At 40.8% G+C, this 19269-nt stretch overlaps 10 protein-coding genes across 10 annotated transcripts; 7 read left to right on the top strand and 3 right to left on the bottom strand.

Annotated features, from left to right (window-relative positions):
• Window positions 1–341: 341 nt before the first annotated feature.
• On the top strand, window positions 342–2978 carry NEHOM01_0958 (uncharacterized protein; the record flags this gene model as incomplete). Its single annotated transcript, XM_051489836.1, has 1 exon — window positions 342–2978. One exon carries the CDS (start codon window positions 342–344, stop codon window positions 2976–2978), a length of 2637 nt encoding a protein of 878 aa, XP_051345796.1.
• Window positions 2979–3678: 700 nt separating this feature from the next.
• NEHOM01_0957 (alanyl-tRNA synthetase) lies at window positions 3679–6480 on the top strand (the record flags this gene model as incomplete). The annotated part of the gene is made up of 1 exon (XM_051489835.1): window positions 3679–6480. One exon carries the CDS (start codon window positions 3679–3681, stop codon window positions 6478–6480), a length of 2802 nt encoding a protein of 933 aa, XP_051345795.1.
• A 339-nt stretch (window positions 6481–6819) lies between these two features.
• NEHOM01_0956 (uncharacterized protein) lies at window positions 6820–7686 on the bottom strand (the record flags this gene model as incomplete). Its single annotated transcript, XM_051489834.1, has 1 exon — window positions 6820–7686. The coding sequence occupies one exon, from the start codon at window positions 7684–7686 to the stop codon at window positions 6820–6822; it is 867 nt and encodes a 288-aa protein (XP_051345794.1).
• Window positions 7687–8176: 490 nt separating this feature from the next.
• NEHOM01_0916 (uncharacterized protein) lies at window positions 8177–8470 on the bottom strand (the record flags this gene model as incomplete). Its single annotated transcript, XM_051489794.1, has 1 exon — window positions 8177–8470. One exon carries the CDS (start codon window positions 8468–8470, stop codon window positions 8177–8179), a length of 294 nt encoding a protein of 97 aa, XP_051345754.1.
• A 10-nt stretch (window positions 8471–8480) lies between these two features.
• On the top strand, window positions 8481–9890 carry NEHOM01_0955 (adrenodoxin-NADP+ reductase; the record flags this gene model as incomplete). Its single annotated transcript, XM_051489833.1, has 1 exon — window positions 8481–9890. The coding sequence occupies one exon, from the start codon at window positions 8481–8483 to the stop codon at window positions 9888–9890; it is 1410 nt and encodes a 469-aa protein (XP_051345793.1).
• Window positions 9891–9935: 45 nt separating this feature from the next.
• NEHOM01_0954 (CCR4-NOT transcription complex subunit 1) lies at window positions 9936–14708 on the top strand (the record flags this gene model as incomplete). The annotated part of the gene is made up of 1 exon (XM_051489832.1): window positions 9936–14708. The coding sequence occupies one exon, from the start codon at window positions 9936–9938 to the stop codon at window positions 14706–14708; it is 4773 nt and encodes a 1590-aa protein (XP_051345792.1).
• Window positions 14709–15228: 520 nt separating this feature from the next.
• Window positions 15229–16266, top strand: NEHOM01_0953 (replication factor C subunit 3/5; the record flags this gene model as incomplete). The annotated part of the gene is made up of 1 exon (XM_051489831.1): window positions 15229–16266. One exon carries the CDS (start codon window positions 15229–15231, stop codon window positions 16264–16266), a length of 1038 nt encoding a protein of 345 aa, XP_051345791.1.
• A 39-nt stretch (window positions 16267–16305) lies between these two features.
• On the top strand, window positions 16306–17316 carry NEHOM01_0952 (uncharacterized protein; the record flags this gene model as incomplete). Its single annotated transcript, XM_051489830.1, has 1 exon — window positions 16306–17316. The coding sequence occupies one exon, from the start codon at window positions 16306–16308 to the stop codon at window positions 17314–17316; it is 1011 nt and encodes a 336-aa protein (XP_051345790.1).
• A 40-nt stretch (window positions 17317–17356) lies between these two features.
• On the top strand, window positions 17357–18148 carry NEHOM01_0951 (uncharacterized protein; the record flags this gene model as incomplete). Its single annotated transcript, XM_051489829.1, has 1 exon — window positions 17357–18148. One exon carries the CDS (start codon window positions 17357–17359, stop codon window positions 18146–18148), a length of 792 nt encoding a protein of 263 aa, XP_051345789.1.
• Window positions 18149–18378: 230 nt separating this feature from the next.
• Window positions 18379–19257, bottom strand: NEHOM01_0950 (uncharacterized protein; the record flags this gene model as incomplete). Its single annotated transcript, XM_051489828.1, has 1 exon — window positions 18379–19257. The coding sequence occupies one exon, from the start codon at window positions 19255–19257 to the stop codon at window positions 18379–18381; it is 879 nt and encodes a 292-aa protein (XP_051345788.1).
• Between the last annotated feature and the right edge of the window lie 12 nt (window positions 19258–19269).

Below are 19269 nucleotides of genomic sequence, written 5' to 3'. Positions count from 1 at the left end.
ACTTAACCCAAACTTAATCTTATCTTAACTTAATACACATTTAATATTTAACTAAATTTAGTTGAAACCCAAACTGCTCTGAAAAATAAAACAGGTCTTATCAATTTATATGACGTCATTATTTATTCATAATATCAACTTGGTACAACTTAGCACTTAACTTAGTACTAACTTAATACAAACTTAATACAAACTTAATACCAAACCAAACTAACTCAACCCAACACAACCCAACACAACCCAACCAAACTAACTCAATCCAATACTAAACACAACTTAATACAACTTAATCTTATCACTAAAGACTACTTAATAAACAGTTAGAGCAAAAATTTGACAGTATGCAAAACGACTCTTCTTTACAGCCCGAAATGGAGAAACGAATTAAGATACTGGAAAATAAGATTTTATCTATATTACCAACTGAAGATCAAACAGACTCTTCTGAGGCCATTTGGAAGGCAGCTTTATCCCTACTGAAAGAAACACTATGTGCTGATGGTGGATTTGCTGAAGAAGCTATCATCTTGATATTCCGTAAATCACCCGAGTCTTTAGGCGACCATTGTGATGAAGTCCGAGAGATTCTTAAAAGATATGCTTGTTTAACTCAGAACAAAGTCTGGGCTAGTAAGGAGTTCTACTCTTTAGTACTTAAGACTGTTTTTACTGAAGGTGCTTATCAAGACTTAGAATTAATTGATAAGATTGTTGAGTTATGTACTAATCCGAGTCCTAAGATTAGAAAGCGAGCTTTTCCGGCTTTACGTCGAGTAATTGAGTATGAAGACCGAGTTAGTGGTAGTAGTCCGACTTTTCATAAGTTAATGCATATGGTAGAAGCTATTGCCACTACTAGTCCAGAGTATTCAGGCAAGATTATTTCTATTCTGGGTAACTTAACCCAAGAGATATCTAAGTATAACTTAACTGATCGTATGTTAGGAATTTGTCAGGCAATGCAAGTGGCTAGTGATACGGTGCATGCAGGGGCTTTAGCCTTTGCCCGGAGTCTGTTGGCCTCTTCTTTAGGCGCACATTTACCCATGCACTTGCACTTACTAACTAGTGCCTTGCAAAAGGAAGATATTAGTGAAGAAGATAGTATTTTAGTCTTAACTTATGCGGCTGAGATCTTTAAGCAGAGTAACTTAAGGACTATTCAGGGTTTAGATGACTTTATTTTGACTAGTGAAGGTTCAGAGGTTGAAACTCTTATCAAACAAGTGATTAAGGCCCAAATTGAACGGGTTAAGCCAGAAAAGCTACCTATAGACGTATGCATGGCCATTCACCAGCTTGTTTTTGCCTTAAGTACGCGTATTTTCCCATACTTCAAGAAAGTGATTGTTATGATAGCTTACTACTGTTATACGGCTAAGGACTTAAGAATGTCTAAGGAAATTGAGTTGATTATTGGTAATATTGGAGTGGAGAAGTTCTTGAAGACAATTAAGGAGAAGGAGTTTTACTTTTGGTTGCCGATGATGAAGGCATCTATTCATAGTTGTGATTTATCAGTGTTTTTAAGTAGATTTGTGCCTGAGATTCAAGCTTTACGTAATAGTGATAAAACAACTGAGTTTGAAGGATTATGGTCTTGTTTCCCTTCTTTTTGTCGGAATGCCAGTGATAGTAAGAACTCTTTACGCACACTTTTGACTTTATTCTTAGGATATACGTCTGATCCGGTTGTACGTGGGTATATTTGCCAGGGATTGCATCTTCTGATTGAAGAGGCCCAAAGAGGTCTAGCTGGAGCCACTCGTCCTGATGAGATAGAAAGTAAGACTAAGATCTTGCAAGTTCTGGCTGATTCTAATGATCTTTTAATGAAGATAGTCTTCCGGTTCCGGAAGAGTCCAACTGAGAATGAAAGGCAGTACATTCGGAGTATGTTAAGCATTGTATCTAATGAGTGGCAAGATAAGTACTTAGATACCTTATTGGTCCAATGCTTTGCTGAAGAAGAAGTCCCTCCTCCAGCCGAACTTGTACCAGAGTACACTAGGAAGGAGAATGATATTCCGGAGTATGAGAAGATCTTCGTAGAGAATGCTCATGTACTGGAGTTAATGACTGGTAAACTCATGGAAAGAGGTTGGGCCGTTGAAGAAATTCTTAAGTACTGCTTATCTACGCATTTACGACCGCAAAAGATGGCCTATAAGGTGACTATTGCCCTAATTAAGTCTGGGTATACGCCAAAGTCTTTATTAGAGTTCTTCCTTAGTCCAGTAGCTGAGCAGGTAGTTTTCCTTTGTTCTCGGCACTTACGTCTGGAAACGATCTACTTACTTATTTCAGCCCAGCGCCTGCAGGAGGGTGAAGAAGTATGTCGGTTAGTCTTTGAAATGGCCCGAACAGTGCGGATTGAAGGGGGTAAGAACCGGAAGGTGGCCTATGATATGGCTGCTGAAATTGGAGCTTCTTTCCCGGCAGATAAGTTGAATGAAGTATGCAAGATGGCCTGTGCAGGTATTCCTAATGGAACGGCTGATTATCAGGCGGGTGCTATTTGCATTCTGACTAGTTTGATTTATAATGGCCCGGGTAAGTGCACAACCGATACTTTAGATGTTATTGTTGGTATTTTAGAAGAACTTACGGCTGAAAAGAGGTATGCTCCTAGTAAGGCTATTTTAGGCTTCTTTTCGGTGGTGTTTACGTCTACGCCGCATATTGACCGCTATTTATCTAAGGCTCTTATCTGCATAGATAGGATTATCTTCCATTTCAAGTCTAAACTTCATGAGAACATTAAGTTACTTCTGCGGAAGATCTTGGATGAGCGTAATATCTACCAATCACTCACGTATCCCCAGAAAGATATATTGCAACACCGACCACAATCACGAGTGCAGGAGAAAGACCGGGTGCAGATCAAGGACAACAAAATCCACATTCGCGACCAAGAGATTATCCCGCGCAAGGCCAGAGTCTACAAAGCAGCCAAAAAAGCCACGCGGAAGCAATAAACACCGAACAAGGTATTAAGTTAAGTTTAGATTAGATTGTGTTATGTGGAGTTGTGTTAAGTTTAGATTGAATTGAGTTATGTGGAGTTGTGTGAAGTTGTGTGAGTTTAGATAGTATTAAGTTGACTTAAGTTTAGATAATATTAAGTTAAGTTTAGATTGAGTTAAGTTAAGTTTAGATAGTATTAGGGTGAGATAGCATTGGGATGGATTTAGATAGTATTAAGTTGAGTTTATGGGCAAAGGATGTTGTATTGTTGAAGCTACTCTATTTACTACTTGAAATTATGATATCAAAATCCAGTTTATTCCGACTGTTTCCAAATGAGAGTAAATGACAAAAACTGTAGTGTTAATAGTCAACTAGTTAAGTAAACTGCTTAGAGATGAAGTAGTGGATGAACTAGAAAACCGACTTACTCAATACTTACTCAATACGTAAACCAATACTTACTCAATACGTAAACCAGAATCTTATTACAGTACACCGAAATTCAATCCAATTCCTAACCCAAACCCAACCCAACCCAACCCAACTCAAACCCAACCCAATACCAACTCAACTCAACTCAACACTAACACAACTCAATACAATCCAGATTAACTCACATCATACTATACTACAGATTATTTAAATCCAGCTTATCTTATCTTTACTCGCCTCTATACTATCCGGACTCTAATTTGTTTTTCATTTCAGATGTGGACAGCTGCGCGACTTAGAGAAGCCTTTTTGGAGTATTTTGAACGAGATGACCATGTGCATTGGAAGTCTTTTTCGGTTTTGCCTGATGATAATACGCTTTTGTTTACTAACAGTGGGATGGTTCAGTTTAAGAAGAAGTTTCTAGATCTAGCCGATGAATCAAGTGCTTATGGTCAGATGAAACGAGCCTGTAATTACCAGAAATGTATTAGAGCAGGGGGTAAACATAATGATTTAGATGATGTAGGTAAAGATACCTACCATCATACCTTCTTTGAAATGCTTGGCAACTGGAGTTTTGGCGACTACTTTAAGGAACATGCCATTGAGCTGGCCTGGAAGTTTTTGACTGAAGTACTGCAACTAGATAAGGACCGGTTGTATGTTAGTTACTTTGAGGGCCAGGCGAGTACGAACTTACCGGCTGATTTAGAAACCAAGCAAATCTGGAGCAAGTACTTAGATACCAGCCGGATCTTACCGTTTGGAGCTAAAGAGAACTTTTGGGAGATGGGGAATAGTGGGCCTTGTGGGCCTTGTACTGAGATTCATTATGATCGGGTGGGCGGCCGTGATGCTTCAGCTTTAGTGAACATGGATGATCCAGATGTGATTGAGATATGGAATGTCGTATTTATGGAGTACAACAAGAATGAAAAGATGGAGTTATCTCTCCTGCCTAAGAAACATATTGATACGGGCATGGGACTAGAAAGAGTGCTAAGTATTCTGCAGAAAGAAAGCAGCAATTATAACACTGATCTTTTCCTACCGATCTTTAAGCAAATCGAAACTACTTTACAGATTAGACCTTATACTGGTTTATTAACGGATAAGTTGGATATTGCCTATCGTGTGGTAGCTGATCATAGTAGAACTTTAGCCATTGCTCTTATGGATGGGATTATGCCATCGTGTGATGGACGGGGCTACGTAATTAGACGAATACTACGGCGGGCCCTAGGATTCCAGTACTTGCATATGAAGAAGACTCCAGGACTTTTACCTGAACTAGTCCGAGCTTCTTTTGAGTACTTCAATCCTATCTACCCAACTGAAACGGATATAGTTAAGGTCGTTAGTGTAGTGAAGGAAGAAGAGGATCAGTTTACGAAAACCTTATCAGTTGGACTGAATATTCTAGTTGAGCTCATTGAGAAAACCAAAGCAACAGCAAAGCCTATTCTTAGTGGTGAGGACATATTCATTCTTTATGATCGGTTTGGGTTCCCAGTTGATCTAACTACGGCGGTGGCAGAGCGAGAGGGCGTGCTAGTGGATCATGACGGGTTCTTACAACGCCAGAAGGAAGCCAAAGAGTTATCACGTCAAGGTGGAGCACAAAGTACAGGCATTCAACTTAGTGTGCATGATATTTCTGCGCTAGAAGCCCGGGATTATCCAGCAACTGATGATGGGTTTAAGTACGCAGCCGAAGACTTAGTTTGTGGCCGAGTTCTAGGTATTAAGATAGGAACTGATTTAGTTGCTTTGGACGAACTAGATAAGTATGCTGATGTGCCAGAGTGTGGAATTGTACTGGATCGAACCTCTTTTTATAGTGAAGCTGGTGGACAAGAGGGCGATCATGGTGAGATTGTGCTACTGAGTAATCCAATTGAAGATTCAAAATCTGATGAAGGTTTTGATTTGGAGAAAAGAACAATTTCTTTACAGATTAGACAGTCGGTTTTCCAAGTTAAAGATACTAAGCGCTACGGCAAGTATGTTCTGCACATTGGAGTACTTAAAGGTCAACTAAGAGCCCATGGATTGTGCAGAGTTAACTTAAAACGAAGAAACCGTTTGGCTATCGCGCATACTAGCACTCATTTACTGAACTACGTTTTGCTGCATACTTTACCTGGGGATATTGGTGAGCCGCGGCAGTGTGGAAGTTTAGTAAGTGAAGGCAGATTACGATTTGACTTCTGGTGGCCCCATGCTTTATCAGCGGCCGAGATCACGGCTATTGAAGATAAGCTAGCTAGTATTTTAGCCAAGAAAGAGAAAGTGCGGGCTTATCATATGCCATATGATGAGGCTATTAAGATCAAGGGGTTGAGGTTTATGAAAGATGAAGCTTATCCGCAGACAGTTAGAGTGATTATGGTGGGTGAGAAGCCAATGGATGAACCCCATCGTTCCGCCGAGTTATGTGGAGGCACGCATGTTTCTAACACAGCCGAGATAGAAAAGATTCGTATTCTTGCGGAAGCCGGTATTGCCCGTGGCGTCCGACGGATTGTAGCACTTTGTGGCCAATCGGCTAAAGATGCCGAGCATCGTGCTAAAACCATACTATCTCAAGGAATCAGCAACCAGCAAGAATTGCAAGCTATTCGCAATGAGTTGGAAACAAGTGATTTCCCACTTAAAGAAGCCCAGCAAATTCGTGTTCAGATCGAAAGCTTCCAAAAGGCGCAGATTCAAAAGCAAAAGGCGTATTTTGAAGCCGAACACCAAAGACTGGTCCAAGAACTAGAAGAAAAGTCGCATATTCTCTTTACATGCGCACCTCTAGCCGATATGCCGGCCTCCATGGCAACTAAAATGCTATCTCCATTAGTGCAACATCTTGATAAGAATAAGAAGCATGGAGTTATTCTCTATCCAGTCGATGAGGGTGTGCTTCTTTATGGCGTACTTCCTAATGCCTCGGAAGTTCTTAAGAATGCCTTTAAAGAAGACCGAGTGGCCAAAATTGGCGGCAAGGGCGTTAAAGCTTTCGGTAGCACCTCTTACCCGCTTAACCAAACCATTGAAGTTCTCAAGCACTCTTTAAGCTTCCTTTAATCTACCTTTCGTCTATAACACGCGTTGCTTATCAATAAATGTGGAAGCTTTTTAATAGTACTATTTAGATTGCAGTAGAGTTGTGTTAAGTTAAGTTAAGTTGAGGTAGTTTGGTGTGGTGTGGAGTGGGGTGGGGTGATGTGGTGAGACAATCATTGCGTTGTATCTTGAATAGTAGTGAGAATGTAGCAATTAGCGTCTAGTCTAAAATATATCATAACTCAATCACAACCTAACACAACCCAATACCAATACCAATCACAATACTAATCACAATCCTAATACAATACCAACTCAATTCATTTATTTGATGCTACCCAATTATAAGTCAGCGAGTTTTTATGGCGTATAGCCCTTAATCAAAAGTTCAAAAGGATGTAAATCAAAGCTACTGGATCCAATCCCATTCCTATACCTAAAAAGATCTACGGCTCTAACCCCAAGGCTATTCAAAAGAATACCGCCCCAAACAAGAACCACGATCAAAGCAACAAATAGCAGGAATGGAAGAAGTAGATCCCTAACAGATGGCCGTGTCTCCTTTGGCTGTTTGATCCTCCTAATTGTCCAAAGTGCCATTGCTACCAAAGCCAGCACTCCGAGTATAGCCAAGATTCCGCCCATAATCCAAAACATCCCAACCTTTCCTATGAGTGGAGCCTTGCCATTATCAATTGCTCCCTCTCTAGCCATGTTTAAAAGACCCTTAAGTCCAAATACACCAAAGGTCACTATAGAAGCTGGGACTAAAATCATTAAAGTAGCTGCAGCAGACTTAGCAGCTACATATGGCATTTTACGCGGTTTACCAGTATGGCATAACTCTTTAACCCAATATCCTAAGCCAACCCCACCAATCACCAGGGTTATCACAGCCATAACACACAGTTGAATCGATGCACTTTGGCTTCCGTAATGCGGCACGCCATGACCCAACAGTCCAGATAAGTTATTAGCAACTGTTACTCGAGTCAAGAACATCAGACAAGCCAGCACCAATATAGTACTGCACCAAGCAATTGCCCCACCAAAAGCCATCATTCCATTTCCCTTCAATTCATCCCATACTTGGCGTATACCATTAGGCCGTGAATTTAAATTCGTATAGGTTTGCATAGCTGCATTCTTAACTGGATCCCATCCCTCTACCACCATATTAGTAAGTGTTGGTGTAGGTTGAACATCAACAGATGTATATTCCATCATATTTACAAAACTTACACAACTAAATTACTATAAAAGAACATCTTTTTACCTAAAAAGGAAATATCAACCCAAAAAGGAAATTTTATTCTAGTATTAACCTAACCCAATCACATCTCAGTTGTTTTCTGCGGTCCGCCATTTAAACTCTCGTATTTATTGATTCACTTGTCTATTTATAAACAGGAAAATTTCCTTATTAGGTAACTTTCTTCCCGTCTTTTCAGACCAGGTATATCCTGCTAGGAACATACAACAAACCCTACCCAATCACAACCCAATAACAACACCAACACAATACCAATAACAACCCTACTCAATACTAACCCAATCTAGCAACACCACACCTTACAGTGCAATATACTTTCACTAACTTAACTTAACTTAATTCTAACTCAATCCAATAACACAAACTCACCCCAATAATACAAACTCAACCTTATCTTTTAAATAATAAACCAACTTAATTCCATTTTAACTATTTATATACTAACTAACTATCTAGCTTATTTCGCTTAAATCGCCGTCTAAACCACCCACTTACATTTACATCAACAGGTACATGAGCATGAACCAACGAAAGCACCACAATATACAAAGATGTATATATTATTAAGGCACCTACACGTTCAGCAATTCGATAAGAAAGTGAGGGAAACCCTCCAAACATCTCAATAAAGACAAAGATAGCCCAAAATATACCCATAAATACAAAACTCAAACCAAGCCAGTCCAAAGCTCCACGTTCAAAGACATGATCGATCGATGATCCCTGCTGGTACGTCATCTTTTTTTAAATGAGTCTCTGCCTAGTAGGCGCCGGTCCAGCTGCCGCTTATTTCTTACAAGAGATTCTCAAAAGAAACACTAATCTCCAAATCGATGTCTTTGAAAAGAATCCGTATACACTCGGACATTTACGCACTAGTGTAGCTCCCGATCAGTATGGGGTCCGACAAACCATTCCCCATCTAGAAACCGTTTTCCAGCACCCACGTGTCAAGCTCTTCACCGGAGTTGAAGTAGGCAAGGACATTCAACTAAGCCAAATCCAGCACCACTACTCAGCCATTGTTCTAGCTACAGGTGCACAAGCCCCACAAAGTCTTACTATTCCCGGGGCCCATCTAACTATCTCAGCCGATAAGCTCATGAAACAAATCAACAATTTTCCTTCCCCACCTACTATTCCTCCCCTGCAAGGCCATATAGCTATCATCGGTAATGGCAATGTCTCCCTAGACATAGCTCGCATTCTTCTCAAAGCCAACACACTTAAATCCACTTCCAACTACTTAGCCAATACCCAAGTCAACAAAATCACCATCATCGGCCGCAATTCTCCTCTCCAGGCCAAATTCACTCCACCCGTTCTAGCCGAAACTCTACCAGCCGCCCAAAAAGTCACAATCTCCCCGGCAACTCTTCATTGGATGCACACTCTTCCACCCCAACCCCGTCCACAACAGCGCAAGATAGACCTTCTCCACCGAGCAGCCACATCTACCCCCACTAATTCAACCAACTCAACCACTACCACCCCCACTAATTCAAATACATTACCACCCAAGGAACTTGAGTTTCTCTTCTGGCAAACCCCCATCCAAATCATCGCCCCACCAACACCCTCTAATTCAGTATCATCTAACTCAGTACCATCTAACTCAGTATCATCTAATTCAGTAGCATCCCCTCTCCAACTAGTCACCAGAACATCATCCAATACCAACAACACTAACAATATCACATCTACTAATACCACTAACACTAACAAAACCAACACATCTACTAATACCACTAACACTAACAATATCACATCTACCAACACTAACAAAACCAACACTAACAAAACCAACACATCTACCAATACCAATACCAACACTAACAAAACCAACACATCTACTAATACCAATACCAACACTAATACCAATACCAATACCAACACCAACACATCCTTATCAAACCAAACCCCACCAAACCAAACCTCATCATTATATAACACCATATCCACTTCTAAATACACTGCCATCATTGCGGCCCTCGGTTATAAACCCTATACTTCCCTCTCTCTAGACAAACATCTAACTAAAAACTTAACCATCCCAGTATACCAACTCGGATGGACCAACCAACAAGCTCAAGGCAACCTCAGTGACGCTTTTATTACCTCTACTACTCTAGCCAACCATCTTTCCCGCCTGATTTAGCCTAATTCCAGGCATTTATCTCCATTTTCTTTTCAAATTTAATCGATGTGGAAAGAACCAAACAAAGGGGCAAATAGTAAAGATAAAGGCCCTCCCGAAGTCCATTCAACTGCTAAAGATCGTCTCTTCTTTGAGTACTTAAAAGAACTCGTTTCAACCCCAGAAGAAGAGATAAGCATTAAAATAGTCGAAGCCAAGCAAAAATACCCAGATCTCGACTGGAAAGAACCTCTTCTCCAACTAGATAAGCCCGATTTACTTATCAAATCAAAGTCCGAAGCCAAAAACTACTTAACTCTCTGGCACAGCACCAACTCCCCAGAACTCTACCCCTTCAAGCGTATGCTCAAGCTCTGGCAGAACCCCAAGACTCAAGCCTACACCCTCCAGTACTTACTTGCCCTCCCACCCGACCTCACTCTTCTCTACAAAGGAGATACAACTCCTCTCATTGACCGGACTAAGGAAAGTTACGAGTACAACCCAGAACTTAAAGAAATGGCCGAATCTAACTACAATTGTGAAGAAGTCTATGCTTTAGCTGCGGAAATGGAAGTAGAGGAAGGAGCTCTCCTACTTAGTGTTGGTATTTTAAGTATTCCTGAACTAATCTGTACCGGTCTAATTAGGTACCATAGTAAGTACGAGAAGATCTTTAATGACTTATTTTGTAGTTGTGTCTATCCTTCTGATAAGGGCCGAGTGGCTCTAAGGAAGATCTTTGAAAAACGGCCTAAAATCACTTTAACTATGATGGGACGTATGTATGCCTCTTCTTTTACTTTAGAGGAATGTTTAGCTGCTTGTGTTGATTGTAAGTTATTGCCTTATATTATCAAGGAGTTAGATCCTTTGGACTTTTCTTTAGATTTGATTTTACTAGCTATTACGGCCGAGATCATTGATATAAGTGCTATTTTAGGCATGCAATCTAATGAGGAGTTTATTAATGCTTTATTACAACATATGATTTTAAGGTATGGCAAAGGGTGTGCTAAAGGTGTTAATATTTATCCCTTAACAGTTGATACAATTATTGCTACCTGTATGTCTTTAGAAGTAATTGCTAAGATTCTTTCCAAAACAACGATCAGTTTAGTCGGTAAGTTAAAAAGCTTGTTAATTCCAGAGATAAGAGGATGTTTAGTTAAAAGAACAACTTTAAAACAACTAGCTAATGAGTTCTTACACAATATAATTACGGGACGAACTACTAATTCTGATGCTATTGTTTATATGACCCAAATATCTACTAATAAGAACTCTTACGATGTAGAGATCTTTGAACATATTCTGAACGAAATGGAGTTAAAGTACGCTTTGATCGATCGGTTGCCACACCATGAAGTTATGTCAATGGCCTTGTTCTACGGACGAATGGTCAAGTATGAAATCTTACCGCAACCCCGGATTAAAGCAGTTATGGCCCTAATTACAGTCTTCCTGAAAGAAGAACCGTGCACGAACAAGTTCAAGTTCGGCTTAAAGATGCTAGAAACCTTCTGTGACATCCTTGAGAAGTACCCTTTCTACTGCCAGGAGTTCTCACGTATGCCCCAGGTTTATGCAGCTAATAAGTCACTCTATACGTACATTAGGGGTCATTTGGCCATCCAGAGTATTTCCTCTAAGGAAGAGCCAGAAGATGGCACAGTCTTCTTTACTGAACTAGTTAGTGCGGTAGTAGGTCATATTGAAGTACATCCGGGTTGGTCTAAACAGTTTAATATGCTGACACCTTCGAGTTTACAGACGGTTATTGAAGGAATGCAACGGGAATCAGGTAGTAAGTCAGAAGAGGTTCTAGCTAAATACTTAGTGGCTAAACGACTATTGAAGGAGACAAATCACTTAAGACTTTATGTTGAGTTTGTCTTGGGGTATTCCAAGACTTTATTCTTAGTAGTACGATCGGTCTTATTTAGGATCTTAAGGGAGTTTTTAGAGCGGCATAAGGAGATAGAGAGAACCGATCGCTTATCTTCTTTAAGAACAATTGGGACCTATTTAGGAATGTTTACTTTTGCTGATAAGGCACCGATAAGACGGTCGGAATTTAGTGTAACTGAGTATTTGATAGAAAGTATTGGGAAGGAGTGTATCTATTCAGCGGTTGTTTTTGTTTGTAAGTTTATTGAGGAATGTACTGCTAGTAAGATTTTTGGGAGTACTAGTCCTTATGTACGTAGTATTCTACGGATTCTTTCTGAGATACACTTTTTAACGGAAGGTAGTGATCTTATCTCTTTAGAGATAGAGATATGTTTTTCAAAAATAGATGTGCATATTGAAGATATCTTACCGGATACGGCTATTCAAGAAAGAAGGCTGGGAAGTAAGCGAAAAGTAACTGGACTGGCTAAGTATATTGAACTGGATGGTATTCGTAATATTTTAGCGCATATTTCGATTATGGCTATTGATTTTGCGATTAGAGATATTACTTATTCGATTGTTGATAAGGTTTTTCATATCAGTACTCGGGCGGCCATGGAAATTGTTAAACGTGATTTTCCCAATCAGCAAGATAAGGCCGTATCTATGTTTAAAAATATGTCTACTTCCTTAGCTGTCCAGTTAGCTTGTGCTTCAGCTGCAGATCCTATCTTCTCAGGTGTAGTTAACAACATTATGCACTTTATGAAACTAGCCGGTATGAATGACTCTATCTCTTCTGATAAGGTATCTTCTCTAGTTAAGAAGAACTTATCTATCTGTTTGGGTGTTGTTGAGCATATAACTCGTACTAGAATTACGCAGGGCTTACCAGCTATGGTTGAAGAACTCCTGGAAGAACTTACTTCCTTACCTACTCCATCTACTCCTCCTACTCCTCCTACTCCAGCCAGTCCAATTGATCACTACCGTATCTCACTCTACGAGAAGAAGGAGTACACTAAACCCAGCTACATTATTGCCGATGAAATTCAACCAGTGACCGTTGGCGAGTACCATGAAATCTGTGCTTATCTCTGTTCCATTAACTATAAGAGTCGTGAATCAGGTGATTCCGTTGGACCATTTACCGGATCTTCTGCCCAGAAGAAATGGGAAGATACCCAACGTATTCTTCATGAGATAGAAAAAGCCGGAGATGAAAATGTCCGCCCGGCCTTAGCCATTGAGTTATTAGAAAGTATTCATGTTATTCTTAGTTTTGTCCATTCAGGGGCCCATGATATGGTTTGTTTGTTCTTTTGTCAGAACATTATCGGTAGTATCTTTATGTTAACTAATACTTGGTCGCGTAATGAGTGCATCAAAGCCGTTTATCGCATTTGTAAGACTTCTTACAACTCACAGCAGGAAGTTTCATCCTGGCTGATCTATGCAGAAGACGAGCGTAAGTTTAATGCTGAAGTTATTGCCCAGATGTTAGACCGGGGTATTATGAACGAAGTAGAGTACGATATGCACTTAGGCAGTACTTTACTGAAGAATCCCCAACGGATTAAGTTTGCAGCTGAACTACTTAGACGGTGTATTCTAACTGATATTCCTATTTGTACGCCTTTTGATTTTGTTTGTACGATTGAAGCCTTATCTAAATGTTCTAAGAGTGGAACTGATGAGCGAATCAAAAGTTTACTTAAAGATATTGCCCGACGGATCTTCTTAACGCGTAAGGAAGAGAAAGATAGAGATCTTTTTGAGTCTTGGGTTGATTTACTCTTCTGTCGTGTGGCCGGGAAGGAGAAAGAAGCCCAAATGGCGGCCGCATTAAGTCAGATAGAAGAACGAGCTAAATCACCAGAAGTCTTTAAGAACTTCTTGAAAGCTTCCTTCTCGGCTAGTGTGGAGTACTATTTGCGGCTACGTAAGGAGTGTTCGCCCATTAAGTACATGAAGATAGAAGCTTTAGGGGTTTTAGTTCATTTACTGAGCAAGAAGAACTCTTTACTGGTGAAGTCTTTAGAGATCTTAACGGAAATCTTTATTAATGGATTGGAGATAGAGTACTATCAAATTCAAAAACTATTTACACGGTTATTGCAGGTTGTTTTAGAAGGACTATCTAGTGAGCATGAGGAGACAGTCTTCCTTTTCTTGAAGAAAGTCCGACCGACTGTATTGGGTCTTTTCTTTGGGGGGTACATTGAGCTGCTTTTCTCAGAGTATATCATGCGGAATATGTTCTTGCGGAATATGGCCCGTGGTCTTAGTATTTTGGTTTGGGTTTATGAGGCATTGCGACAGATGCCTTATTCTCCGGAGTTAGATACGGCTGTGTATGCATGTACGGTCTTTGTTTTACAACTTAAACGGTTCTGCCCGGGATTTTATCTGCATTATTCTTATCTATTTTTAACGGTAGTGCCTATTGGTCCGGCTACAGTTTTACTGCGGAGTGCATGGTCGTTAGATCATCATCCGGGGGTTTTAGAAGTACTGCATCAGAACCGGGACCGGATTTGTAATACGGAGTACTATAAGTTGCTTTGCCAGATTCATGAGCCAAAGACTCAAGCTGAACTTCCCTTACTGACTGCCCAGAATGAAGAACTTCTATCCCACGTTCTAGTTGATGCCTTAACTAATCAAAAAGAAGAGTCTCTTCCCCATCAAGAAGTTATTATCAGTATGTTCTCATCGGCTCAAACTCCGATCTCTTTCAAAGAGAACATTCTTGCGCGGCTCCTGGAGAAGAGTTGTGCTTTAGCCCCACGCCCGACGTACATCAAGAAAACTCTGGATGCGCTGTTAAACAATCAAGCCTGTGTTGAATCACTTAATGAAATCGTTAGAAAGGACAAGAACACACTAGGTAAACTAATTATTCATGCCTCAAACATCTTTGCCTCTGAACCGGCCAGATAACAGCATTGTACTAATAAAGAGCTGGTTTAGTATATGTATTTGTATAGTGTATAGTCTAGTTGTTGTGTGTTAGGATTTGAAGATCAAAAACTAACTTGACTCTTATCAATAAAAGTATGTTCAACCTTAGCCACATCAACATATAACATAATTACATGCTGTCCCTCAGTAAAGGTAAAATAGAGATATCTCGATATTCTCATTAAGATATGTGAGGGAATGGTACAGATAGCACATAACCCAATACTAACCATCTCATAACTCCAAATAAATACCACATAATCCCAATCCAATCCAATACTAACACAATACTAATTCAACTTAATACAACTTAACTTAGCACAATACAACTCAACCCAATCCAACTTAACACAACTTAGCACAATACTAACACAACTTAACACAACTCAATTCAACCCAATCCAATACTAACACAATCCAACTCAACTTAACTCAATCCAATACTAACTTAACTCAACTCAATCTGAACAAATACACAAGCTAAGCCACTTTTTATTTCATGCTCCAAGAGAAGTATCGACCGAAGACTTTAGATGAACTAAAGCATCTTGATTGTGTAGCTGTTTTAAAGACCTTTGCTCCTAGTAACTTTCCCAGTTTAATCTTGGCTGGTCCGAATGGCTCTGGGAAACGTACATTATTACATGCTTTAATCAAACACTTCTTTGATAAGGAAGTGCATTATATGTCCTATACAACTGATATTGAAGTAAGTGCTTCCAAGACTTTGGAAGTTTCTTTGTTAGAAAGTGATGAAGCAATTGAAGTCCGAGTGGGTCCTCATGGTTATTATGACAAGAAAGTGCTTCAAAAGATAGCAAAAGATATCTCAGAGACCAAATCAATTAAAGGACTTTTGTTGGGAGATAAGCGTAGAGCGGCTAAACTTTTGATTATTCCAGATGGTGAAGAACTCTCCTCTGGGGCACAAATGGCCTTGCGGCGGATTATGGAGCAAGGTGCTGAGAACTTTCGGCTTATTATTCTAACTACAACTACTAATACCTTTATTGATGCTTTTAAAAGTAGATTTCTTATTTGTCGGGTGCCTACTATTAGTGATATGGAGATTAATCAGTTAATTGGCCGGATTCTAACGGCGGAGCAGAGTACTTTACCTGAAGATCAAATCAAAAGTATAGTTAAAGAATCTCGTGGCAATCTTCATAAAGTTATGGCTAAACTTGAGTTAGCTCTTCATACTAAGAAAGTAGGGCCCTTTCCCTGGGAAGAATCCATTAATGCTCTGGCAGATACGATTATTCTGGCTCCCTCTATCAAAAGTGTAGTTAAAGCTCGGGAGAGTATTTATGGCCTACTGGACAAAAACATACCTGGCCAAGCAATCTTATCTATGCTGGTTTTGTCTCTGCTACAGAAGGAAGCATCGGTTGAAACGGCAGCTAATCTTCTTAAGTACGCTAGTTTGTTCGATTCGCGTTTGCGGGCAGGGACTAAGGATCTATTTCATTTAGAGGCCTTTGTTGCCCGGGCAATGGCCATCTATGGCAACAACTCAAGTATCAACAATAAATAAGCAAATCAGGCACAAATACGACGTAACATTCTAAATACAATGCTTGCTCGTGTAGAGATAGAGAACACCGATGGCGCGCTGGTTCTTCGTTACAACAACCCAGTTGTTGGTCCTATTTCAGCTGGAACACCGACCTTCTCTTTAGCCGAGAAACGCAATGGCCTGCTCTATAAGGGATTCTTCCTTTTATCCGAAGATCAGTATATTGCCAGAGAAGTCCTAAAGGCTCTTATTCGCAACTTAGCAATTGATAATGAAGGATTTATTCATCGCAAACATGCTACTCTTTATGCCTACATCGACAATTATCTGACCACTCGTAATCCAGCCTTTTCCATTCCTCGTAAACACCGTACTAATGATGCACTGCAACTAAGTGTGATGGCTAAAAAGCGGGTTTATGTTGATGTGATAGATACAATTGCCCAGCGCGTTCTGCATGGCCAGCCCTCTACAATGGCCTACGGCCAAATAGTCACCCGACCAACCGATAATGTTGGGGCTATGGCTCTTAAAATAGACTCTCGCTCGCTTTGTGGTCTGCGCAATATTCAATTTAACCCCCTTGTCTCAACTAAGCGCGAAGGCATTACGACTTTTGTGACCGCGCCTTCTAAAGAGACCGTCTTAATGAATTATACCTTTAACTGCAAGGAAGATGCTCTTCCCATCGTTAAAATAGTCCTTATTGATGCCAAAACCATCGAAGTAATGCTTTGTCTGGACACTGATGCCATTCCTGAATCTTTCCGGGCCACCCTTTCTTTTGACTTCACGCCAGGTCATCTTAGTGTGGAGTGCAAACAAGGCAGCTATGAATACGTGCCCACAATGCGCAGTTTGGTTTGGAAGCTCACTTCCGGTCGGAATGCTTCAATTACAGTCCATTGCTCTGAACCCCATCGGGCCGCAGCCACGCTTAAGTACAAATACTGTTTCAGCCGTAAGGCCATTTCTAGTGTGCTAGTTAATGGACTCTCCTCAGAGGCAGATGAGAATTGGATTAAGCACACTACCGTAGTTACGGGATACCTTCGAGCAACTGAATAAATGACCCAACTGCTTATTTAGAAGAATATTTGTCCCCCTAATGAAGAGTACTGCAGTCTTAGCATTAAAGAGAGGAATAGCCCATGGCACTCGAATAGCTATTGCGGGCAATCAAGTAGTAATTGGAGATCTTCAGTACGACTTGAGCACCAAAAGCTCTTACACTAGCCAGCGAGGGTTGCCGTATAGTTTGGCTGCTATTGTTCAGCTCTACTGCACGAAAGACCAGGACCATGGCGAGTACTTGAAGGCCTGTCGGAATTTGGACATAGACGCGGTTTCCTTTATGGATCGCGAAAGGATTATTGCCGATCTATTAATCCCGCCCACTAATGAGCGCACTCGGGTGGCTCTGCCAACGCGGGTTGAATCATTTGATGTTCAGGGTTTAGTTGCGAAGTACAATGGGTTGAAGACTTTTGGACAAACCGGCTTGGCTTACATTGTGGTTCCCAGTGTTCCAGAGACTACTCTGGAGACAATTAAGGCCATTTTAGCTGATGCGCCAAATGTGCAATTGAAACCAGGCCATGAGATTGAGCACACTGGGCAGCGTTATCGGCTAGTCTCTTCTCCTCGCGACCTGGCTGATATTAACCAGGTGGCTGCTCTGTTCATTGATGGCAGCTCAGGCCAATTCCGGAACTGGCCTAAAGACATCACTGAAGCTCTTCGTAGCAAACCAGTCTTCTACTTGCATAAAGAAGATTCCGAACAGCCGGTCCCAGACTTACCCAAAAGCGTAACTATTTTGAAGACCAGCGATAAGTCAAAAATATCCCAAAACCTTATATCAGCTGCTTTCTGGACCATTTTAGGACATTCCGGATAAGCATCTTTATTTTCAAACACAATCATATTGATATTCAGTCATTAAACATATCATAATCACACCAAGCCAATAAATAAGCCAATGTCTATGCCAATCAATCTAGTAACACTAACTTAAATACGAACTTAAGTGTCTTTATTATTACCATCATACTTCAATCATAATGCCAACCTCAACTCAATACCAACTCAATACTAACTCAATACTAACTCAATACTAACTGCCTACGCTTAAACAGACTTAGCCTTCACTGCTTTGGCCGCAGCCATTTTGCCATCTCGCTTGCCTACTTCAACTAAAAGTGTAGCTGCCGCCGAGCATAGGATAAAGATTAGTGTCACCCAACATAAGAAATTCATATTGCCCACACCACAGCGCACAAGCAACCACCAAATAAGACTCTCCAAAAGATAGCACAACGCACCTATCCCTTCCAAGCACCCAAAGACCCACTTATACTCCGGCAACATCACCATCTCCCGTGCCAGCAATCGCCATAAGAGCAAGTACATCTTGTACCCGCCCTCTTTAAAAACCAACCCCATAAACAGCTGAGTTGTCCATTCCTGTGCTGCCCATGATAGTCCCCAGAATAAATAGTGAGTGGCATAGAAGATCTGGTGGTGCATAGCTTGGTACTGGTCCAGCATCTGTATATTCACGTACCAGAACGGATTAATCCCCGGCTGGCACTTATTAGCCGTATTCTCCACCAGCATTCCTCCCAAAAGCGCTCGGCCTCTTCGTCCTCCCCAGCAGTAAGCCAACGCAACTCCTAGACCCAGCACACCAACCGCATCAACCGGCAAAGCCGATCCCAGAACAAAGTACCAGTAATCATTCAATAACCATGCCGTCAGTCCATCACACGCCAGCATAAACCAGTCAAAGCCCCACTCAGGCACTATCCAGCAAACCAATCTAGTTAGCATATAAGGCTCCTCCGCATAAGGATTGCCGCGCTGATATCCATATCCCTCAACCACGTCATAATAGCTCACTCGATCCAGCCATTGATCAACCCGTGCCATTCTAAGCACCACCCCAATACTAATCAGTCCAATTACTTGCCAAGAAAGCAACAGGTTCTGTCTCGATAACACACCCATACAAAATTATTG

The sequence above is a fragment of the Nematocida homosporus genome (assembly GCF_024244095.1).
Source record: "Nematocida homosporus strain JUm1504 chromosome Unknown 4502, whole genome shotgun sequence".
NCBI lineage: Eukaryota > Fungi > Microsporidia > Nematocida > Nematocida homosporus.
The sequence above is the reverse complement of the archived record's forward strand: the minus strand, read 5'-3'. Positions and strand labels throughout refer to the sequence as shown.